Source organism: Salvelinus fontinalis, chromosome 15 (assembly GCF_029448725.1).
Source record: "Salvelinus fontinalis isolate EN_2023a chromosome 15, ASM2944872v1, whole genome shotgun sequence".
NCBI classification, from domain to species: domain Eukaryota; kingdom Metazoa; phylum Chordata; class Actinopteri; order Salmoniformes; family Salmonidae; genus Salvelinus; species Salvelinus fontinalis.
The window spans coordinates 25,503,454-25,529,331 of NC_074679.1; the positions used below are offsets into that span (position 1 = coordinate 25,503,454).

Sequence of the window (25,878 nt, forward strand, 5' to 3'; positions counted from 1 at the left end):
CTGTTCTAATGTCCAGAAGCTCTTTTCGGTCATAAGAGATGGAAGCATCAACATTATATACAAAATAAGTTACAAGCAATGCGAAAAAATTGGTTAGGAGCCCGTAAAATGACAGCCATTCCCATTGACCCACCCAAGCCAGTGTGGAGCCAGTGTGGAAAACATTACCTGAGGATTAACATCTCAGTCCTTAAACCTTCCGTGTCAGGCTTCTTGGTACAATGCAAATGTGAGATTATCTGGCAATGTGAGAGTACCTGCGATCTGAGCTTGGAGAAGGTGATTTGAAACGGTGTCACCAGTTTATCATATTAAGCCCCAGTCTGTCACCTCAGACTGTGCAGTGTCAGTGTTCACAGAACAGGGAGAAAGTCATTTAGTCTGCAGCACATTCAAGGAGATTTGGGATATGCCTCACTGTTACTGTGCAGAAATCTCACGTTGTTACAGTGCGTAGGGCTAAAGTGATTATAGCACATCCAGAATGAGCTGAGCTATCATTCACGTACAGTAGTAGTAGTAGTAGGGTTTTAGCTCTGCTCAATGTCAAACTGCTTATCCAGGGATTTGACAGTATTTAACGTGTCAAGATGCACTCTATTCCCCCTAGGATCTCTCAGGGGAGATGTTCCATCCAAAAGGCCCGATTCAGAGAGGGGCACTGTCAGGTCAAAGCCAATTATGTCAAGGACAAAGCGTCCTCTAAAGCTGTGCTATTCATAGAAAGTGATAACAGTCATGATGGTACTGGTAGATAGTGATGATTCATGACTTGTCTAGTAGAGTGCTGTAATTAGGGATGACCTTATACTGTGCATCTGCAAGTTAAATCAGCCAGTGTAAATGTACTCGTCCTAAGCTGACTCTCTCCCTCCCAGCTGTAGAGTAGAGGCACCTATCTCACAGCCAGGCTCACATCAATTGAGATCCATTCATGAATGATGGATGGTGGTTAGGCTAGCAGCGGGCTGCCCTACCTGCCCCCTCCCTCCTCTCCCTCCCTCCCCTCCCTTACCTCCTCTGTATTGGCCAGGTGAGATGGGAGGTGAGTGTGTGGGCCTTGCCTAGCGTGTGTATGATACATAATTCTGCCCTAAGACAGGAGTGAGAGATGAGGTAGATGGGGAGGAGAGATGGGGGAGTGTGAGCCCAGACGTGGGGGCCAGACAGAGCCCGGACAAGCCTGGGCTGTGAGAGGAGAGGAGAGTGAACCGATCTGATTAACGAGGGCCTCTTGCCGTGCTGCTGGCACTCAGACAGACCTGACGGCACAATATGAGAGACAAATCAATAGTGGCCTCGTATGGCCCAAATCACAGCTCCCCCTCCTCAGAGAGAGTGATTGCATGTGCAGTGGTGTCCACTGTGTTGATATGCCATGCAGGTTATTCATGTCGATTAAATTCATAAAAGAGGAAAACAATGTTTTAAATTGGTCCTGGCCTGCATGTTTGTATGATATGATTCTGATTTCTGGTAGTGGTTTACATCATAGTGCAGTTGTTTACAGTGTAGTACAGTTGTTTAGAGTGTAGTACAGTGGTTTCCACCATAGTGCAGTTGTTTACAGTGTAGTACAGTGGTTTACAGTGTAGTACAGTGGTTTACATCATAGTGCAGTTGTTTACAGCATAGTACAGTGGTTTCCACCATAGTGCAGTTGTTTACAGTGTAGTACAGTGGTTTACATCATAGTGCAGATGTTTACAGTGTAGTACAGTGGTTTCCACCATAGTGCAGTTGTTTACAGTGTAGTACAGTGGTTTACATCATAGTGCAGATGTTTACAGTGTAGTACAGTGGTTTACATCATAGTGCAGATGTTTACAGTGTAGTACAGTGGTTTCCACCATAGTGCAGATGTTTACAGCATAGTACAGTGGTTTACATCATAGTGCAGATGTTTACAGCATAGTGCAGTGGTTTCCACCATAGTGCAGATGTTTACAGCATAGTACAGTGGTTTACATCATAGTGCAGATGTTTACAGTGTAGTACAGTGGTTTCCACCATAGTGCAGTTGTTTACAGTGTAGTACAGTGGTTTACAGCATAGTACAGTGGTTTACAGCATAGTGCAGTGGTTTACATCATAGTGCAGATGTTTACAGTGTAGTACAGTGTTTTCCACCATAGTGCAATGGTTTACAGTGTAGTACAGTGTTTTCCACCAGAGTGCAGTGATATTCAGCATAGTACAGTGGTTTCCACCATAGTGCAGATGTTTACAGTGTAGTACAGTGGTTTCCACCATAGTGCAGTGGTTTCCACCATAGTGCAGTGGTTTCCACCATAGTGCAGTGATTTACAGCATAGTACAGTGGTTTCCACCATAGTGCAGTGGTTTACACCATAGTGCAGTGCATGCACCATAGTGCAGTGGTTTACACCATAGTGCAGGGATTTACACCATAGTGCAGTGGTTTACACCATAGTGCAGGGATTTACACCATAGTGCAGTGGTTTACACCGTAGTGCAGGGATTTACACCATAGTGCAGTGGTTTCCACCATAGTGCAGTGGTATAGTAAGTTGCAGTAGCATCTACCTCAGCATTCACTGCTCTATCAGATTTGTTCTATTTTGTAGGCTGTAGTTGAATTGCCATCATAAATGTCAAAAGCCAATAGACAATTAGTGTCCTCAAGGCTGGAATATGTCATGAACGGTAAAATAAAAAGAAAATGCCTTCTAGACAGTAGTGCTATAGTGTGCATGGATGGAGATTTTCCTCACGGGCAACATCTGAAGCACACGTGTGCATAGAGGACTTGAAATAATGTCTGAAGTAGTGTGTTTTTTAAGAGCTCAGAGCCTTTCATATCGGACTTCAGACACACAGCGACACAGGGCTGAATGCTGCTACTACACCACTCTGCTCTGGAGTGCTACAGCTGCTGCTCTCTCCTCTCCTCTCTTTGCAGAATCCCTTCCTTCAGATGAAATATTGTAGAAGCACAATCTCTCAGTTAGCAGCAACATCAGCACATTCTGCCTGCCTGCTACGTTGGGAAAAGAACATTAGAAATGTCAGTGTTTACGCTGCCAGTGAGTGCTGTAAATGCAATCACAAGGTTTTCAGAACGAGGGCATTTTATGATATTTATTTTCAGATAGTGGGCTCCCTCAGTAAGCAGTATACTGTAGGAAAATAACACTATACAGTCTGTGAACACTGAGCAGTGATATGGTTACGGCTGCTGCAATATTACTGTAGTAAAAAATGTAAATGCTTACAGCTTTAATAAATCACATCCATTAAACATTGATGTTATTTATTTCTTGCGGGATTCCCATTTATTAATGTGTATGGAACTAGAACATAGTGTAAAACAGGCGTGAATAATCGTCCTGTTAATTATTCATAAACTGCTTAGTGATTCTCTAACAGAGACATTCATTAACCACATGCTGAAGGGTGTTTATATGCTCTTATACTAATATTAATTATATAGTATAACATTCATACAATGAAAATTCTGGTTGGAAACATTAGTCAGAAACAACCAGAAAGTGAATAAAAAGATATTGATATACAGATATAACAAATATACTATATAATAGCAGTTTCCAGTGTATAGCTGTAATAACTACTATATATTGATGACAAGAATGTGGTGAAAAGACAATTAACTGTTATCAGTATTTATGCTGTCTCTTACATGGTCTATGACTTAAACCAAATCCTTCATATCTAATAAGCCCTTACAGAAAAACCACATGATTTTACATGTGGAAAATCACATGATTTCACCTGAAATTTCACATGAAAACATGTTTTCGGAACACTTCACATGTTTTCACGTGTAGTTTCATGTTATTTCATGTTGCTTCACATGTTATCACATGAACTTCACATAAGATCACATGACAGCATGTGTTTTTTTAACACTTCACATGTGATTAAATGTGAAATTAATTCATTTTTTCCATAAGGAAGGCATCATCAGATGAAATCTTCAGCAAAGTGCATGCCAAGTGCCTCTTGTCTCATGAGGTAGGCCTAATCTGACCCAAAGCAATGAACAGCTGCTGTTCTCTTTCATGATGCTCCTCAGCATACATTTAGCTAGATCATTATGAACTCTCCAATCAATTACTTCAGCCTCATTTGTACTGGTGACTTCAGAAAGTAGACCCCTTCCCTTTTTCCACATTTTGTTACGTTACAGCCTTATTGTTAAATGGATCAAATAAAACATGTTCCTCATCAATCTACACACAATACCCCATAATGACAAAGTGAATAGCTGTTTTTAGAAATGTTTGCAAATTTATGCAAAATAAAAAACAGAAATATCTCATTCATACCCCTGTCAATACTTTGTAGAAGCACCTTAGGCAGCATTAACAGCTGTGAGTCTTTCTGTTTGTCTCTCAGACAACTCCAGTGTAGAAGTGGCCTTGTGTTTTAGGTTATTGTCCTACTCAAAGTTAAATTCATCTCCCAGTGTCTAGTGAAAGGCAGTTTGAACCAGGTTTTCCTCTAGGATTTTTCCTGTGCTTAGCTCCATTCTGTTTATTTTTTTATCCTGAAAAACTCCCCAGCTCTTAACGATTACAAGCATACCTATAACATGATGCAGCCAGTGGCGATTTTAGCATGTAAATCTTGGTGGGGCAAACTCAACCAATTTTTTTAGCCAATACACGACACAACACTAAACAATACATGAATTGCACCATAACGATGACAAACGGTACCCCAAAAATGTTAGGGCATACATAAAGCTCATTTACTGCCTTTTTAAAAACCATAACTGATATGGCTGACTTGCGTAAAAAAATATGTTGTAGATTTGTGTAACTTGATAAGATCCACATTCTCCTTCAATGATAATAAATATCGACATGAGTTTTACTTTTGAACCGTACACAAACATTATTACATTTATGTTCAGTAAATTCATAATGTTTGTTCTTATATCATTAACACTTAGCTCTAAGTATAAGCAAGTGCAAGCAAACAAGCTGCGACGATGTAGGCCTATTCGGTCAGCACTTTCAAAATAAACACAGACAGAAATTCAAAAAGATGTTAGTTCAGATAAATTCTTAACTTTTCTTTTCTTTAAGTCAACTTACACACAGAGAGAAAGGGAGGGAGAGAGAAAGAGAGAGAGAAAGATGTGATTAGCCTACCATTTGTATTTTATTAGGCCTAAATGGTCTTAAAAAGGAAGGAAAATACAATCACGAGGATCCACTTTTATAGACAATATACCGAAGCACAGACAGCACATTGTGCAAACAAAACAACCCTCGCAATATCAACTGGAATTACATGGGTCTACTAGCCTAATAATTTTTTTTTGAAAAATAATATTTTAATGGGAAGAGAATGTCACTGGCAAACATGGTTACAGACCGCAAAACACCAATCTCAACGTCAACAGTAAAGAGGCGACTCCGGGATGCTCGTCTTCTAGGCAGAGGTCCTCTGTGCAGTGTCTGTGTTCTTTTGCTCATCTTAATCTTTTTTTTTTATTGGCCAGTCTGAGATATGGCTTTTTCTTTGCAACATTTCCTAGAAGGCCAGCATCCCGGAGTTACCTCTTCACTGTTGACGTTGAGATTGGTGTTTTGCGGGTACTATTTATTGAAGCTGCCAGTTTAGGACTTGTGAGGCGTCTGTTTCTCAAACTAGACACTCTAATGTACTTGTCCTCTTGCTCAGTTGTGCACCGGGGCCTCCCACTCCTCTTTCTATTCTGGTTAGAGACAGTTTGTGACAGTTATGTGAAGGGAGTAGTACACAGCATTGTACAAGATCTTCAGTTTCTTGACAATTTCTCGCATGGAATAGCCTTCATTTCTGACTGACGATTTTCAGAGGAAAGGTCTTTGTTTCTGGCCATTTTGAGCCTGTAATCGAACCCACAAATGCTGATACTCAACTAGTCTAAAGAAGGCCAGTTTTATTGCTTCTTTAATCAGAACAACAGTTTTCAGCTGTGCTAACATTATTGCAAAAGGGTTTTCTAATGATCAATTAGCCTTTTATAATTATAAACTTGGATTAGTGTCACGAGAGACTAGGTGCGTGAGGAAGAATCAGGCGCAGAGAGCATAAGTTCCACAGGAAGAAGTGCACTTTAATAACGCACCGAAAAACAATGCCCACAACACAGGGCGCGGAAAGAATGTGGACCAACCCAAACACACAGGGTACCAGGTCCGGAGCACGAACACCAAATATCATACACACGTAACATAAAAATAATCCCGCACAAAACAAGGGCGGGTAAACGTACTTTAAATAAGGAAGCCCATCAAGCTCACAAATTAGACACAGGTGCAACTAATAAGACAAAACAAACAGACAACGAAAAAGGGATCGGTGGCGGCTAGTAGACCGGTGACGACGACCGCCGAGCACCGCCCGAACAGGCAGGGGAGCCAAATTCGGCGGAAGTCGTGACAATTAGCTAACACAACGTGCCATTGGAACACAGGAGTGATGGTTGCTGATAATGGGCCTCTGTACGCCTATGTAGATATTCCATTAAATATCAGCCTTCTCCAGCTACAATAGTAATTTACAATATTATTTCTGTTATATTTGATGTTATTTTAATGGACAAAAATGTACTTTTCTTTCAAAAACAAGGACATTTCTGAGTGACCCCAAACTTTTGAACGGTAGTGTATATAAGCAATATAACAATTCAGATGTAGAAACTATTGCATAAGGGAACGATGAGTGGATAAGTGGCGAGCCGTAATTTCCATGTAGACATTGAGCGAGCTAAGACGGAGCTAGTCGATATGCCTGTTTGTTCAGCACTTTTGAAATGGACAGCGACATAATTCAGAACATGGGCTGTTTTTACAGTATTCTCCCATTACACCAAATCAGAACCATAGGAAAAATAATGTGAGCATATAAGCAGACAATGAAAGCTCTTACAATATTCAACGATGGCATTTCTCTAAAACATGCTATAGGCTACATGTACACCACCAAGTCAGAACAGTTGGCTAAGTTCCGAGGGGGAGAAGGACCAAATTCTTAGAGCGAGACACATGGGCTACTAACAGCTTACTACACAATATACGCTTAGTATTACTTTCTTAGCTATAGTATACATATCCTGGTATATTACATAATTTATGCAGCAGCATAAAATAAATATTTTTGGACTCACCGTTATTGTTCTTACATGAAGCTCCTTCTTGTGGGCAAACTTTGTATTCAAACTTTGTCATTAAAGTCTGGCATTCTCTGGATAAAGTCATACTGGATTGACTGCATGGCCAATGTATTCAACTTTTTCTGGCCCATGGTGTTGCGTGTGAATGTTTATCCTTTTAAGCTAGGAAAAGAGACTCTTTCTGACAGATGTTTTAAATCCTTAAACCCAAACCCAGATAGCTGGCAAGGGAAGCAAAATAGCGATTGCTTTGCAATGCTTGCAGTTAGCCAGACACAGCACTAATTCCTTCCAAACCACTCATTGTTGAATTAGCGATTTCCGACATGCTGTATAATGTTTATGTCCAATGGCCAATGAGCACCGATACATGTTATCTATAATTTCTCTTCATATGACAAGGATTGAAAATGATTTGCCTGTAGATTGTCGACTTGATTCATGATGATACTGTTTGTCTAGCTAGCTAGCTAAGATTTTGTAAGTACAGTATGATGTTGATCAGTCCAATCAAAGCTACGGTAGATATAACATGATTTGACGTCATTTTATCTGTAGCCAATGACCTTGAGCCTTCTTGAATGGGCACTTCAAATGTAAATCTATGGCAGCACCCAAGGGGGATTGAACTGCCTAGCTCTCCCTGCAGATTCTGCGGTGACGTAGTGTCTCCATGAGTAACCGAACACTTAGTCAATCACAGCACAACTAGAGAAGATTACCAATGCCTATGCTCTGTGTGTTCGCTGGCTGCCCCTCCACCATGGAAAGCACTAAGCTACATAGGATAAAACACCTGCATTTTGGAGCTGCCTTACTCAATAAAAAGTCCATGTTTGTATGCGACTTTATTAACTCAATGATTATATATTTAATTACATTGTTTGCAAAATGATAGGTGACACAACTTAATGCCAGGATAACATGCAGAGTGGTACTCAGTAATGTGTTGTATTGGATTTGCCCCAAACTTAACACTTTGTATTCAGGACAAATAGTATATTGCTTTGCCACATTTTTAGCAGTATTACTTTAGTGCATGTTTTGGAATATTTGTATTCTGTACAGGCTTCCTTATTTTCACTCTGTCAATTAGGTTAGTATTGTGGAGTAAGTACAATTTGTTGATCTATCCTCAGTATTCTCCTATCACAGCCATTCAACTCTGTAACTGTTTTAAAGTCACCATTGTCTCATGGTGAAATCCTTTGTCACGACTTCCGCCGAAGTCGGCCCTTCTCCTTGTTCGGGTGGTGTTCGGCGGTCGACGTCACCGGCTTTCTAGTCACCATCGATCCATTTTTCAGTTTCGTTTTGTTTTGTCTGTATTATACACACCTGGTTTCAATTCCCCCATCATGTTCCCTATTTAACCCTCTGGCTTTCATTTCTGTTTTGTCCGTAATTGTTTGTGCGTTAGGTGTTGTAGTTGATACATGTATGTATCTGTTTATTTTCCATTTGTGGAATTGTGCATTTATTTGAGTAAAACACTGTGGTTTTCGCTCAACACTGTGTCCTGCGTTTGACTCCAAATATTCTCCGCACACAACCCTGACATCCTTGAGCAGTTTCTTTCCTGTCCGGTAACTGAGTTAGGAAGGACGCCTGTATCTTTGTAGTGACTGGGGTTCTTGACATACCATCCAAAGTGTAATTAATAACTTCACCACGCTCAAAGGGATATTCCATGTCTGTTTTTATTTTTTTACCCATCTACCAATAAGTGCCCTTCTTTCTGAGGCATTGGTAAACCTACCTGGTCTTTGTGGTTGAATCTGTGTTTGAAATTCACTTCTCGACTGACAGAACTTACAGATAATTGTATCTGTTGGGTATAGAGATGAGGTGGTCATTCAGAAATCATGTTAACCTGTCTAGGATGAGGGTGCCGCTAGCGGCACTCCCCCCCCACCCCCACTGAAAAACCAGTGCCGCGAAATTCAAAAAAAATATTTTTTTAAAATATTTAACTTTCACACATTAAAGTCCAATACAGCTAATGAAAGACACAGATCTTGTGAATCCAGCCAACATGTCCGATTTTTAAAATGTTTTACAGGGAAGACACAATATGTAAAGATGTACATCTATTACCTAAAAACACATTAGCATAATCCACCATCTTTTATTTGTCCACCAACACCAGTAGCTATCACCAATTCGGCTAAACTAAGATATTTATAGCCCCTAACCAAGAAAAAAACTCATCAGATGACAGTCTGATAACATATTTATGGTATGGGATAGGTTTTGTTAGAAAAAAGTGCATATTTCAGGTAGATGGCATAGGTTACAATTGCACCCACCGTCACAAATGGACTAGAAAAACTACATTGAGCAACGTGTTTACCTACTTACTAATCATCAAACATTTCGTAAAAATACACAGCATACACTAATCGAAAGACACAGATCCTGTGAATACAGACAATATTTCAGATTTTCTAAGTGTCTTACAGCGAAAACACAATAAATCGTTTAATTAGCATAGCACATAGCACATAGCAGCCCAGCATTGATTCTAGCCAAAGTGAGCGATAAAAGTCAACATCGCCAAAATATATTCATTTTTTCACTAACCTTCTCAGAATTCTTCAGATGACACTCCTGTAACATCATATTACACAATCCATATAGAGTTTGATCGAAAATGTTTATATTTAGCCACCAAAATCATGGTTAGACAATGTGAAATGTAGCCCAGCTGGTGAGAAAATGTCCGTGCGCCACTTAGACAGTGATCTACTCTTATACATAAATACTCATAAACGTGACTAAAAAATATAGGGTGGACAGGGATTGATAGACAATTTAATTCTTAATACAATCGCGGAATTACATTTTTTAAATTATCCTTACTTTTCAATACAGTTTGCGCCAAGCGAAGCTACGTCAAAAAACATGGCGTCCTAAGCCACTAACATTTTTCGACAGAAACACGATTTATCATAATAAAAATGTCCTACTTTGAGCTGTTCTTCCATCAGTATCTTGGGCAAAGGATCCTTTCTTGGGAGTAATCGTCTTTTGGTGGAAAGCTGTCCTCTTGCCATGTGGAAATGCCAACTGCGTTCGGGATGAACTGGAAGCGTGCCCAGCAATTCACAGCGTTTCAGAAATAAATGTCCCAAAATCGCATTAAACGGATATAAATTGCTATAAAACGCTTTAAATTAACTACCTTATGATGTTTTTAACTCCCATAACGAGTAGAAACATGACCAGAGTAATATTACTCCCTCCACTAATGCTTGGAACAAGTGCGGGTCGATGTCCTCCAGGCGCATTACGCAGCAAGAAAAGAGTTCCTAGCTACAGGTTTTTTTAATTTGTAGTGCCTGTGAACGCGCAATCGACGCCATTCAAATCGTCATCACGTAAAGGCATCCAGGGGAAGACGTAAGCAGTGTCCGTATACTCATAGCAATAACAGTGCCCTTTTAACTGACTCCAGATCAGGGGCCAAAATTTCTGAAATCTGACTCCATGTCAGGGAAATTGCTGTAGAATGACTTCTGTTCCACTTAGAGACAAAATTTCAACTCCTATAGAAACTATAGACTGTTTTCTATCCAATAATAATAAAATATGCATATTGTACGATCAAGAGTTTTGTAGGAAGCCGTTTAAAAAATTACAAGATTACCATAAATAGTGACAACAGCGCCCCCATCCTCAACATTAAACACTATTATTGCACACAGATTGAGTCCATGCAACTTATTATGTGACACATTCTACTCCCCAAAAACAAAAACATAATTCCACTTTGACATTATGGGTTATTGTGTGTAGTCCACTGACCAAAAATCTAAATTCAATCAATTTTAAATTCAGGCTGTAACAACAAAATGTGGAAAAAGTCAAGAGGTGTGAATGGTTTCTGAAGGTATTGTAAATAGTGTGAATAGCCAAAGGATGTTTGGCAGAATAAAGGGATCCTCAATGGATAAGTTTTGTTCATTCATCACCTTAGCAGAAGACTGCCCAATCAACAGCCCGAAACAGTGAGCCCAAATAGACAAATGTATTAGTCATCAATATTAACTCCTCAAAGCAGGAGTTAATATTGCATTGTCTTTTTCTTTAGCATTTGTGTCAACCTGTTCTCCCATTCTGCGTGGTGTGTCAAGGCTTCATTAAGACGTAAAATACTAGAAATCTCACCCCACCATTTTTCCTTGACATTTTTAAGGTACCTATTTTGGAAAATATGGTAAATATGGTAAAAATATGGTCATTGAGAAAAGATTGAAGCCTGAATCTTAAACCAGCAGCGCATTCAATGTAATGCTCTGCAATTATGTCAAATTATTCTGCAATGATGTAAATTATTACTTATTTCTACGCATCCGGTGTCTGGGTAGATGAATCCCCTGTTTCCAGAACACACTCTTAGAAAAAAGGGTTCCAAAAGGGTTCTGCAGCTGTCCCCATAGAAGAACCATTTTTGTTTCCAGGTGGAACTGTTTTTGGTTCCATATAGAATAACTAATTTAGGTTCTATGTAGAACCATCTGTGGAAAGGGTTCTACCTGGAATCAAAGGGGTTCTACCTGGAACCAAAAGGGGTTCTTCAAAGGGTTCTCCTATGGGGACTGCCGGAGAAGCCTTTTAGGTTCTAGATTTTTCCTAAGAGTGCAGTCACAGTGAATAATCTCCCCCTGTTAAAAGGTGGTTGATGGGCTCCTGTTGAGGGAAGCGTTTTTTTTGTCTACCTCCTCTCACTCTGAAAACCTCAATTTTGTCTTGACAGGATGATGAAGTGGTGCTCCAGTGTGTCGCCTGCATCCACAAGGAGAATCGCAAGTTCTGCCTGACTGCAGAGGGGCTCGGCAATCGACTGTGCTACCTGGAACCCACATCAGAGGCAAAGGTAGGCACATAGAAACGACTTACTGTGGAGAGGAGTAGGGTTGTCACGCTATTCGTTGTTTGTTTGTCTCAAACTAAAATGTTATGCAAGAAAACATGAGACAGAATTTCAGCCTGGCTCTAACGCTAAGATATAATAAAGTATTTCCTACCGGAACTAACATCTTGAATGTAGAATTATCGCCCTTATCTTTTCAGAGTGCCTGATTCTCCTACCGTTCAGTGTAGATGATAATGTTGTGAGAAAGGGTGTATTTGAGTCAGAGATAAGGTCTTCCAAGGTGTTCTCCATAGAGCACAGTGAGTGAGATGAGAGAATGCCAGGAATGTTAACCACATGTTCACTGAGTTCAGAAGTCCATATACATGTAACCAGGGTCTTTCCGTAACCAGGGTGTTCAAGTAACCAGGGTCTTTAAGTAACCAGGGTCTTTCCATAACCAGGGTCTTCAAGTAACCAGGGTCTTTACGTAACCAAGGTCTTCAAGTAACCAGGGTCTTTACGTAACCAGGGTCTTTAAGTAACCAGGGTCTTTAAGTAACCAGGGTCTTTCCGTAACCAGGGTCTTCAAGTAACCTGGGTCTTTACGTAACCAGGGTCTTTAAGTAACCAGGGTCTTTCCATAACCAGGGTCTTTAAGTAACCAGGGTCTTTAAGTAACCAGGGTCTTTAAGTAACCAGGGTCTTCACGTAACCTGGGTCTTTACGTAACCAGGGTCTTTAAGTAACCAGGGTCTTTAAGTAACCAGGGTCTTTACGTAACCAGGGTCTTTAAGTAACCAGGGTCTTTAAGTAACCAGGGTCTTTCCGTAACCAGGGTCTTCAAGTAACCTGGGTCTTTACGTAACCAGGGTCTTTAAGTAACCAGGGTCTTTAAGTAACCAGGGTCTTTCCATAACCAGGGTCTTTAAGTAACCAGGGTCTTTAAGTAACCAGGGTCTTTAAGTAACCAGGGTCTTTAAGTAACCAGGGTTTTCACGTAACCTGGGTCTTTACGTAACCAGGGTCTTTAAGTAACCAGGGTCTTCAAGTAACCAGGGTCTTTAAGTAACCAGGGTCTTTAAGTAACCTGGGTCTTTACGTAACCAGGGTCTTTAAGTAACCAGGGTCTTTACGTAACCAGGGTCTTCAAGTAACCAGGGTCTTTACGTAACCAGGGTCTTTAAGTAACCAGGGTCTTTAAGTAACCAGGGTCTTTCCGTAACCAGGGTCTTCAAGTAACCAGGGTCTTTAAGTAACCAGGGTCTTTAAGTAACCAGGGTCTTCAAGTAACCAGGGTCTTTACGTAACCAGGGTCTTTACGTAACCAGGGTCTTTAAGTAACCAGGGTCTTTAAGTAACCAGGGTCTTTCCGTAACCAGGGTCTTCAAGTAACCTGGGTCTTTACGTAACCAGGGTCTTTAAGTAACCAGGGTCTTTAAGTAACCAGGGTCTTTCCATAACCAGGGTCTTTAAGTAACCAGGGTCTTTAAGTAACCAGGGTCTTTAAGTAACCAGGGTCTTTAAGTAACCAGGGTCTTCACGTAACCTGGGTCTTTACGTAACCAGGGTCTTCAAGTAACCAGGGTTTTTAAGTAACCAGGGTCTTTATGTAACCAGGGTCTTTAAGTAGCCAGGGTCTTCAAGTAACCAGGGTCTTTACGTAACCAGGGTCTTTAAGTAACCAGGGTCTTTAAGTAACCAGGGTCTTTAAGTAACCAGGGTCTTTCCGTAACCAGGGTCTTCAAGTAACCAGGGTCTTTAAGTAACCAGGGTCTTCAAGTAACCAGGGTCTTTACGTAACCAGGGTCTTTAAGTAATCAGGGTCTTTAAGTAACCAGGGTCTTTAAGTAACCAGGGTCTTTCCGTAACCAGGGTCTTCAAGTAACCTGGGTCTTTACGTAACCAGGGTCTTTAAGTAACCAGGGTCTTTAAGTAACCAGGGTCTTTCCGTAACCAGGGTCTTCAAGTAACCTGGGTCTTTACGTAACCAGGGTCTTTAAGTAACCAGGGTCTTTAAGTAACCAGGGTCTTTCCATAACCAGGGTCTTTAAGTAACCAGGGTCTTTAAGTAACCAGGGTCTTTAAGTAACCAGGGTCTTTAAGTAACCAGGGTTTTCACGTAACCTGGGTCTTTACGTAACCAGGGTCTTTAAGTAACCAGGGTCTTTAAGTAACCAGGGTCTTCAAGTAACCAGGGTCTTTAAGTAACCAGGGTCTTTAAGTAACCTGGGTCTTTACGTAACCAGGGTCTTTAAGTAACCAGGGTCTTTACGTAACCAGGGTCTTCAAGTAACCAGGGTCTTTACGTAACCAGGGTCTTTAAGTAACCAGGGTCTTTAAGTAACCAGGGTCTTTCCGTAACCAGGGTCTTCAAGTAACCAGGGTCTTTAAGTAACCAGGGTCTTCAAGTAACCAGGGTCTTTACGTAACCAGGGTCTTTACGTAACCAGGGTCTTTAAGTAACCAGGGTCTTTAAGTAACCAGGGTCTTTCCGTAACCAGGGTCTTCAAGTAACCTGGGTCTTTACGTAACCAGGGTCTTTAAGTAACCAGGGTCTTTAAGTAACCAGGGTCTTTCCATAACCAGGGTCTTTAAGTAACCAGGGTCTTTAAGTAACCAGGGTCTTTAAGTAACCAGGGTCTTTAAGTAACCAGGGTCTTCACGTAACCTGGGTCTTTACGTAACCAGGGTCTTCAAGTAACCAGGGTTTTTAAGTAACCAGGGTCTTTATGTAACCAGGGTCTTTAAGTAGCCAGGGTCTTCAAGTAACCAGGGTCTTTACGTAACCAGGGTCTTTAAGTAACCAGGGTCTTTAAGTAACCAGGGTCTTTAAGTAACCAGGGTCTTTCCGTAACCAGGGTCTTCAAGTAACCAGGGTCTTTAAGTAACCAGGGTCTTTAAGTAACCAGGGTCTTCAAGTAACCAGGGTCTTTACGTAACCAGGGTCTTTAAGTAATCAGGGTCTTTAAGTAACCAGGGTCTTTAAGTAACCAGGGTCTTTCCGTAACCAGGGTCTTCAAGTAACCTGGGTCTTTACGTAACCAGGGTCTTTAAGTAACCAGGGTCTTCAAGTAACCTGGATCTTTACGTAACCAGGGTCTTTAAGTAAACAGGGTCTTTAAGTAACCAGGGTCTTCAAGTAACCTGGGTCTTTACGTAACCAGGGTCTTTAAGTAACCAGGGTCTTTCCGTAACCAGGGTCTTCAAGTAACCAGGGTCTTTAAGTAACCAGGGTCTTTAAGTAACCAGGGTCTTTCCGTAACCAGGGTCTTCAAGTAACCAGGGTCTTTAAGTAACCAGGGTCTTTAAGTAACCAGGGTCTTCAAGTAACCAGGGTCTTTACGTAACCAGGGTCTTTAAGTAATCAGGGTCTTTAAGTAACCAGGGTCTTTAAGTAACCAGGGTCTTTCCGTAACCAGGGTCTTCAAGTAACCTGGGTCTTTACGTAACCAGGGTCTTTAAGTAACCAGGGTCTTCAAGTAACCTGGATCTTTACGTAACCAGGGTCTTTAAGTAAACAGGGTCTTTAAGTAACCAGGGTCTTCAAGTAACCTGGGTCTTTACGTAACCAGGGTCTTTAAGTAACCAGGGTCTTTCCGTAACCAGGGTCTTCAAGTAACCAGGGTCTTTAAGTAACCAGGGTCTTCAAGTAACCAGGGTCTTTACGTAACCAGGGTCTTTAAGTAACCAGGGTCTTCAAGTAACCAGGGTCTTCAAGTAACCAGGGTCTTTAAGTAACCAGGATCTTTAAGTAACCAGGGTCTTTAAGTAACCAGGGTCTTTAAGTAACCAGGGTCTTTACGTAACCTGGGTCTTCAAGTAACCTGGGTCTTCAAGTAACCTGGGTCTTCAAGTAACCAGGGTCTTTAAGTAACCAGGGTCTTTACGTAACTTGGGTCTTTACGTAACCAGGGTATTTAAGTAACCAGGGTCTTTAAGTAACCAGGGTCTTTAAGTAACCAGGGTCTTTCCGTAACCAGGGTCTTCAAGTAACCAGGGTCTTTAAGTAACCAGGGTCTTTAAGTAACCAGGGTCTTTACGTAACCAGGGTCTTCAAGTAACCTGGGTCTTCAAGTAACCTGGGTCTTCAAGTAACCTGGGTCTTCAAGTAACCTGGGTCTTCAAGTAACCAGGGTCTTTAAGTAACCTGGGTCTTTACGTAACCAGGGTCTTTAAGTAACCTGGGTCTTTACGTAACCAGGGTCTTTAAGTAACCAGGGTCTTTATGTAACCAGGGTCTTTAAGTAACCTGGGTCTTTAAGTAACCTGAATGTACACTTAATCAGGGTCTACACTCGTGATCAGGGTCTACACATGTAATTAAGGTCTACACACGTAACCAGGGTCTACACAATCCTGATTGTCTCCAAAAATGTTATAAATTCACTGGGTTAAATGACGTTTCTCCCCCTTGCCCACTGCTTGCATGTACTGTGAGAGAGAGACTCACGAGTGAGTGATTGCACGGAGTTTATTCAGTACACTTTTATAAAAGAAGAGATTAGTCATAAATGTAACGGAAACAGATTATTTATCAACTGTACCCCCTTATACTCCACTGAAAGCAGCCAAAACAAGGTAAATAACTCAGTGCATGCACACACTCCTATTGAATATGCATTTACCTGCCTATGACATCTTGATTTACTCAGTTTATCAAGAGATTTACCATTCAAATGAAAGATTATTACCAATATGTTGTTATGTAGTTACATTGGTAAAAACAAAGTCAAATGAATTGTATGATTTTATCATTTATTAATTAATGCATACATGGCTGTCTCTGAGAAATGTTGTCATCAAAATGTTCAAATGTAATAATATTGAATATTGGCCATCCTGGACCCCAAAGAATTACCATCAGCATTGGCCCTAAAAGAAATCAGATTCTGCTCTCTAGTAACCAGGGACACGCTGAGAGCAGCACAGAGGCAGCTTACTATACCACATGATCCGAAACAGGAACCAATCACAGTCACCTGATTATACATGATGCAACAATTATTATGTATTTTTTTCGTGATTGTACATCTCAGCAGGCCTCCAGTTTTATGATAATGCTCAATTTGGAGAAATTAGACCATGTGGTTTTTCTTGATTAGTTCATAAACAAACTGTGGTTGTTTGCTATAATTGCTCAATGTTGTAATACAGCCTGGTGCTTTGTCAGTGCTAATGCATTTGTGGTTTGTGCAACTACGTGCAAAATCACTGCAAGTTTTATAAGGATGGATTGAGCGAGGCTTAATTGTTTTAAAAACCAAATCAGCATTTGTCACATCAAGGATGTAGGTCTCCTGAATTACTTACAACACGTGACAATTCTTACTATTTCAAAGCCGATTACTTTCATTTGTCACGTTTCGCTTGCTTGTAGTTTTGGAATATACTTGGGGGAAAAGCACCATTGCTGTTCTATAGAACTAGTTCTATGAAAGCATAGCAATATTGCACTTTAAAACATTGCAGCTGTCCAAGTGACAATATTACACAGTAAAGCCAGTCACCCTCATCAGCGCTTCCTAATTCCATTCCCTCTGTCACTGTAACCTGGCATGATTAGATTTTTCAGCATTGATTGATTCTTTTTTAATCATAATCCATTTAAGGTAGACTCAGCTAAATGACGTTGCCACAAGCAGACCGGAGATATTGAGACAAGCGAGATGCAACACTTCACCCTCACACAATCACACACAGTATCTGCGCATGTGCACGGGTTCACTTCACTCTATGTACAGCGTGGTAGCCATGGGACCAAAACAGCGGAGAAGTTTGGCCTTGCGCTTCAACGCTCTTAGTTGTTGTGGAAATGGATCTACTATGCTGTGTATTTTCTGCCTCTATGTCATATCACTGAGTCTACCTTTAACATTGTCTCCGATTAATTTCAATGTGGCTGGGAAGCCAGTTACATAGACGCCGAGATAGAGACACAGACACAGAGAACATAAGAGAGCAAGAGAGTGTGGAGTGATAGTGATTTATGTATGCACTGCTTAGCTACAGTATTCCCCCTGTTCACCCCCACCCCACAGCACTCACCTAGGGATGGAAGGAGAGGCAACGGGAGGGTCTGGATGCTTTCATCCCAGATGGGATGGTAATTACACTAGACAGGTGGAATGGATGCTCTTCCTGTCTGCAACTTTTTCTTTATTGCTTGGTGTTTGTATGAAACGCCGTCATCCCCCAGGGACAGGACCAGAGACGGGGAAGGGGAAAAACGACTCAACTAACTGCAGTACCACTACACTTTAAAAAAATAGGGTTACTTGCGGAGGGATAGTGTTTTTACCAAGAACCGTTTCGAAGACATGGGTTCTTAGTAAGGCAAAGGGTTCTACGTTGAATCTTTAACATCCTAAGAACCATTTTTGGATGGAACGGTTCTTTGATAATTCTTTGGAAAGCAAGAAGGGTTTTACATAGAACCATATACTATTTTCCAGAATGCTCTATTGCAAGGAGAATTTCGGGAAATTCTTGTCTTACTGTAATATCTGTGTTTTTGCATGTACATTGATTGGTTGATTATTTTTAATCTACACAAAGATAAATAACATACCAATTTTGTATTTATTATTTTTATTTTTATTGAACCTTTATTTAACTAGGCAAGTCAGTTAAGAACAAATTCTTATTTACAATGATGGCCTAGGAACAGTGTAAAGGGTGCAATAGTTAATAGTAAACCTAATCCAATCTGTTAGTAATTGCTTTTATTGCACCCTTTACTGGGATAGTTGTTCCAATTTAGATGATTGAGGTAGTCTCACTATTCAGTCTTCCCTACCCTGGCAGGCATTCTGAATTCAGGTTGCGGGTGATTAACAATTCCACTTGTTGGATATCCTTACTCTGGCTGGATTCCACTAGGAATTACACGTCACTTTGCAAGCCTGCATAATATGACTTGCAGGCCTGATGTGGCTTGTAAACCAGGAGATTCATAACACCACAGTGTTAGGGTATACAGTGCATTCGGAAAGTATTCATACCCCTTCACTTTTTCCACATTTTGTTACATTACAGCCTTATTCTAAAATGGATAAAATATATATTTTTCTCATCAATCTACACACAATACCCCATAATGACCAAAACATTTCTGCAGCATTGAAGGTCCCCAAGAACACAGTGGCCTCCATCATTCTTAAATGAAAGAAGTTTGGAACCACCACGAAATAAACTATTTAATCCACTTTAGAATAAGGCTGTAGCGTAACAAAATGTGTGAAATGTCAAGGGGTCTGAATACTTTCCGAATGCACTGTAACTAGGCCCTCGAAGAAAGGCCTTATGATATACGTAATGTATTGTCATAAATAATAAAATGTTAAAGGCTAATAAGGTTGGTAGAACCGTTCATAGAGGGTTTTAGGCAGAATCCTTCATAGAGGCTTCTACTGTATGTATAATCATACAGAGGGGGTTCTTTGAAGAACCCTCTGCAAAGGGTTCTACCCAGCACCAAAAAGGGTTCCCCTATGGGGACAAACACAAGAATCCTGTATGGTTCTACTTAGCACCTTTTTTTCTACGAGTGTACACTCACAATCTAAAAGCAGAATGAGAGGATTGATTTTGATGTCCCCTCCCTTGTGATCAGTCAGATCGACATCTGGAGCGTAGGGACAGTGTAGGGACACAGTATAAAAAGTATATACAGTGCATTCGGAAAGTATTCAGACCACTTAACTTTTTCCAAATTTTATTACGTTACAGCCTTATTCTAAAATTGATCAAACTGTTTCTTTCCCTCATCAAACTACACACAATACACCAAAAGCAAAAACAAGTTTTTAGAAATGTATCACATTTACATATGTATTCAGACCCTTTACTCAGTACTTTGTTGAAGCACCTTTGGCAGTGATTACAGCCTAAAATCTTATTGGGTATGATGCTACAAGCTTGGCACACCTGTATTTGGGGAGTTTTTCCCATTCTTCTCTGCAGATCCCCTCAAGCTCTGTAAGGTTGGATGGGGAACATTGCTGCACAACTATTTTCAGGTCTCTCCAGAGATGTTCAATCGGGTTCAAGTCCGGGCTCTGGCCACTCTATCATAAAAGCCTGATTGTTGGAATGCTACAGAGATAGTTGTCCTTCTGAAAGGTTCTCCCATCTCCACAGAGGAACTCTGGAGCTCTGTCAGAGTAATTATCGGGTTCTTGGTCACCTCCCTGACCAAGGCCCTTCTCCCCGATTGCTCAGTTTGGCCAGGCGGCCAGCTCTAGGAAGAGTCTCAGTGGTTCCAAACTTCTTCCATTTAAGAATGATGGAGACCACTGTGTTCTTGGGGACCTTCAATGCTGCAGAAATGTTTTGGTACCCTTCCCCAGATCTGTGCCTCGACACAATCCTGTCTCGGAGCTCTTTGGACAATTCCTTCGACCTCATGGCTTGGATTTATTCACGTAACGTAACAAAATGTGACAAAAGTCAAGGGGTCTGAATACTGTCTGAATGCACTGTATGTTGATTCAACGTACAATTGTAAGGCAACCAGCTGCAATATGATTGTGAGTTTGCTATAAATAATAATAAGACACACATTTTTGTTGAGCAAACTCACAATCCCATTGCAGCTGGTTGCCTTACAATTGTACGTTGAATCAACATATTTTTTCTTTTTTTACATTGCATGGAGACATACACAAGGCAACAAGGATGTTGATTTAAATGGTGCATGTTTAAATGGGACATCAATCAGCCAATGAATTAGCAGTTGATGTTTATTCATGTTTAGCTGCTCCCCCGTCAGCTCTCTCGTGGTAGGATCACCAGAGAGCTGAAGCCCCCATCATAGAATCAACAATGTACAGCTATTGTACAGTGAATGTTTAACTAATGAAATGGCCAATTAACTGTTAAATAAGATGAAGATGATGATATAGTCAACTACTTCTAGGTTTCTGAACTAATGCACAGTATGTACTCTGACATTATGGTGAACATGAAGGAGCTAAATTGAGAGGTCATCTCTTGGGGTAATCAAAGTGAAAGTGGTATGTAACCTTGTGGACCTCCTCCCCAGAGAAGATGGGATATGTGATCCATTGGTCTAGCTGCTCCCCTCCCACAGCATGAGCCATAAACCAAAGAGCAGTGTGTAGGCAAGCAGCCCTAAATATGTCTTCATGATATGCCCTCTCAGATTGAGGACACACAGACCTACGCCCCCAGCGCCCCAACACAGATTCCTCCCTGCTACCCTCTATTGTGTTTCCCCAACAGCATGCCAGGAAATGCTAGTCAAAGAAAAACAACTGGCACAGAGTCCTCTAATAGGGTGCGGATCAAATGGACGTCGGGCTTTTACAGTGTCTGTGCTGCTGTGGCTGTAACCCCTGGCTTTGTGGATGGGTGCATGTGTGAGCATAGCGTATGTGTGTGTTTTGACTAAAAACAGTGATGACAATTCTCAAAATGCCCTTAGTAATGGCAGGTCATTAAGGTCATTATGTCTGAGTACGTTACTTTAAGCCACTTTGACATCCTTTTGACATCTCTGAAGCTGATGCTTGAGGCTGTCCTAAGAGAGACACTGGGCTTCCGATGTTGGCATGTGTCACTACAAATCACATCATGTCAGTTTTACTGGTGTAACTCCACTGTCCTGGCACCGTTGGTCAAGCTCTCTGGATCTATACTCCACCATGATTTAAATGTGCATAATTAAAATGTCTCGAGAATGGATAGCTGCGTCGATACAGCTTTAGATTATTTCACAAATTAACTTAGTTTTACCTGAGTGTAGAAAGCAGGTAGGTTCACAGCAGAGTAGAACTAGGTCGGCTGAAGTTCCAATTTAAAGTTAGATTTATCTGTAACAAGGTGAACCAGTTTAGCCAAGTTTTACATGCTGCTACTTAAAGGAGGATAGTGTGTGTTTGCTGTGCATCATTTATCTTGTAGTGTTGCAGGTCCCTAAGTATCTCCCTCTGCCTCATTCTGTCAGACTGCTGCCCTGTCCTGTATGAAGAAAGGATGAGTGCTCCACTCTCTCTGTTTCTTTGTCCCTCGGTCTGTCTCTCTCTCTCTCTCCTGTGGTCTCACAGATTCATGCTCTCTTTCCAAGCCCTAGATTTGCCAAGATCCACATACACCGATACTATAGGCACTTGCTGTAATGATATAGAATTATGAATTTGGCCCTCCAGTCAGTTGATATGTGTTAGTTTTATCAGTAACTGAAGCTTTCAAAAGTTGCATCTTGTAGAGCAGGTGGACAGACTTACACAGACATTCAGAACTATTTTGGGAGACGCAATATAGATAAATTACTGTAGGCTTTTCCTTATCAAATACGATTGATTGAATGTTTTCAAAGACATGTGTGTTATTGCGTTTCTCACTCTGCAGTGCTGAGGGAATGTGGAAGGCATCTAAAATGGTTTTCAAGTGTAATCAATCTCTGGTGTTTGTAGTTGATGGTTGTTATGATTATTAGTCATGGGTGTAATGGACAAAAAATGCTTAGTAAAGAACAACACACTCAGTCACAATCTGTGACTAACCAATCTGAGGACTAGGCATCTGTAGTGACCAATCAAACGATTTTTTCTGGGTTTCCATTTAATCTACATTTTATATTGAACCTCACTTGTAACTGGCAATTGTCTGCTGCATACAACCCTAAACCCGATCTACCTCCCTCTGTCTCTTCCAGTATGTCCCTCCAGACCTGTGCATCTGTAACTTTGTGCTGGAGCATTCTCTCTCTGTGCGGGCCCTGCAGGAGATGCTGGCTAAGACTGGCCAGAACAGTGAGGGGGTGAGTACTGTCCTTCTACCACAGCATCCATACACACACTCCACACGCCCAGACACACTCCCACCCCAGGACAGACTGCAGAGAGAAGGTATCATCACATCATAGAGAGCCCTCTGGGAAGCTACTGAACATCCCCGTTTCACATATTCCATTTAATTAATTACAGGATTTCAGGGTCGGAGGAGACAGAAATGTTGTGAAATTGTTTTTTATAATGATGCAAGCACCACCTGTTTATGTTCAAACATTTGTATGCTCTTTGAGTGGGATGAATGAGAGGAATTGGCCTGTTACAGTGTCCTGGGGACCTGGGTGCTGGGAGGTTGAGCCCTTCATGAATAGTAATGTGAATGAAAGTCATCAGAAGGAGGAGAACGCTGCCCTCTTATTGCAGCTTTACTGAAGAGGTTCTGCCCTGTGCTGCTCAGTTGTCCATTTGATTAACAATGAGGCTGAAAGGACAAATTCTCAATGCTATAATTTTCACTATAGAGCAGAATTGCACTGTAACTACGTTTGGTGTAGTGTAAAACATGCACAGAGAACCAAACAAGTTCAAATGCCAGAGCCACGGTGTAGAATATACAGCACACACGTTACATACACACACCTGAGGCAATGGAGGCAATCTCATTGAATGGACCTTCATATGGCCATTGCATAGCAATTGAATCTGTGTGTATAGCTAGTGTATTGGTAGTCAAAGCAGGTCTCAACACCACCTCTATCTCCTCTGAACAGCCAGTTACAGTGGCTATCATAAGTATACACCCCCCTGGATTCTTTCACATTTTGTTGCTTTACAAAGTGGGATTGAAATAAATGTAATTGTCATTGATCTACACACCATGGTTCTACATGTTTTTACAAATGAATACAAATTAAATATAGTTGTTGCAGAAGTATGCACCCCCTTTGTTTAGGCAACCCTAAATTAGTTCAGGAATAAAATATGGCTTAACAAATCAGATAATAATTGACATAGACTCTGTGTGAAATAATATGGATTGACATGATTTTTTAATGACTACCTCATTCCTCTGTCTCCCATACATACAACATCTGTGGAGTACTGAATTTCCAGCACAGATTTTTATTTAACCTTTATTTTGACAAAGATGACATATTGAGACGTAGGTCTCTTTTCCAAATGTGCTTGTGATCTATGGCAAGATTCAACTACAAAGACCAGGGAGCTTTCAGAAAGCCTCAAAGAAGGGCAGTGATTGGTAGATGGGTGACAATAACAAATCAGACATTGAATCTCTTTAAGCATGGTCAAGTTAATAATCATGCTGTGGATGATGTATTAAACCACCCAGATACATCAAAAGTGGTCCTTTTGAACTGAGCTGCAGGACAGGAAGGAAACTGCTCAGAGATGTCACCTTGAAGACAAAGGTGATTTTAAAACAGCTACGGACTTCAATGGCTGTGATGGGAGAAAACTGAGGATGGATCAATAGTAACCTAAATGACAGAGTGAAAGGAAGAATACAAATATACAGAATTAAAATGTTCCAAAACATGCATCCTGTATGCAAATCAAATTCAAATCAAATGTTATTTGTCACATACACATGTTTAGCAGACGTTATTGCAGGAGGAGCGAAATGCTTGTGTTTCTAGCTCCAAAGTGCAGTAATATCTAACAAGTAATATCTAACAATACACACAATCTAAAGTAAAGGAATGGAATTAAGCATATATAAATATTTGGACGAGCAATGTCAGCGCGGCATAGACTAATATACAGTAGAATATGACAGAATACACTATATACATATGAGAGGAGTAATGCAAAATATGTAAAAAATTATTAAAGTGACTAGTGTTTAAATTATTAAAGTGGCCAGTGGTTTCAAGTCTATGTATATAGGGCAGCAGCCTCTAATGTGCTAGTGATGGCTATTTAACAGTCTGATGGACTTGAGGTAGAAGCTGTTTTTCAGTCTCTCAGTCCCAGCTTTGATGCACCTGTACTGACCTCGCCTTCTGGATGATAGCGGGGTGAACAGGCAGTGGCTCGGGTGGCTGTTGTCCTTGATGATCTTTTTGGCCTTCCTGTGACATCGGGTGCTGAAGGTGTCCTGGAGAGCAGGTAGTTTGCCCTTGATGATACGTTGGGCAGACTGCACCACCCTCTGGAGAGCCCGACAGGATGCTCTCAATTGTGCATCTGTAAAAGTTTGTGAGGGTTTTAGGTGCCAAGCCAAATTTCTACAGCCTCCTGAGGTTGAAGAGGCACTGTTTTTTTGTTGATGTTGGGTGAGAGGTTATTTTCCTGGCACCACACTCCAAGGGCCCTCACCTCCTCCCTGTAGGCTGTGTCGTCATTGTTGGTAATCAGGCCTACCACTTTGGTGTCGTCTGCAAACTTGATGATTGAGTTGGAGGCATACGTGGCCACGCAGTCATGAATGAACAGGCAGTTTATTTGGTAAATATTGTATTCACTCTATTTCTTGAACTGCATTGTTGGTTAAGGGCTTGTAAGTAAGCATTTTATGGTAAGGTCTACAGCTGTTGTATTCGGCGCATGTGACAAATACGATTTGATTTGATTTGAAACACAGCATGACCAAGTTTCTCTCTCCATGCTCCTCTTGCAGGGAACATCCTAAACAGTGCATGTCCTAAAATGTAATGTTTCATGTTTCAGAGGAAGGAGCGGGGCAGATATGAACATATGCTAATTTCTCATCCATTGTACTGTAGTATGACATTGCACTTTTTCCAGGTTGCAGTGGTTTACTGATCTCATTTATGCACTTTCCTGAAATTAATATGCGAGATTGTTGTAGTTCATTACCAGATGCAGCATGTTGTATTTTTGTACATTATTAATCCAATAGATAAGAGTATATTGTAAGTGTAGAGAGAGCGAGGAAGTGTAATTACTAGATCATGTATCATCTTATTGTTCTGTTGTCAGTCGTTCTCTAATGTATTCTAATAGACAGATAATGCATTTCTGACACTGATAATGATCTTATTCGATGCAATCTTCTTTGTTAAAAGTAACATTGCAAACATTGTCTTTTGCTTTCATTGATCAGCTGTGAAAGATCTGTACTGTTT

General features: G+C 40.9%; 1 protein-coding gene across 3 annotated transcripts in view; it reads left to right on the top strand.

Moving 5' to 3' along the window:
- Nucleotides 1-25,878, top strand: part of LOC129811628 (ryanodine receptor 3-like) — a 153,750-nt gene that overhangs the window by 33,341 nt on the left and 94,531 nt on the right. For all 3 annotated transcript variants that reach the window (XM_055863081.1, XM_055863082.1, XM_055863083.1), the window contains exons 2-3: nucleotides 11,913-12,032; nucleotides 22,693-22,797. In XM_055863081.1, coding sequence (XP_055719056.1) covers nucleotides 11,913-12,032; nucleotides 22,693-22,797 — 225 coding nt within the window. The remainder of the gene's footprint in view (nucleotides 1-11,912; nucleotides 12,033-22,692; nucleotides 22,798-25,878) is intronic.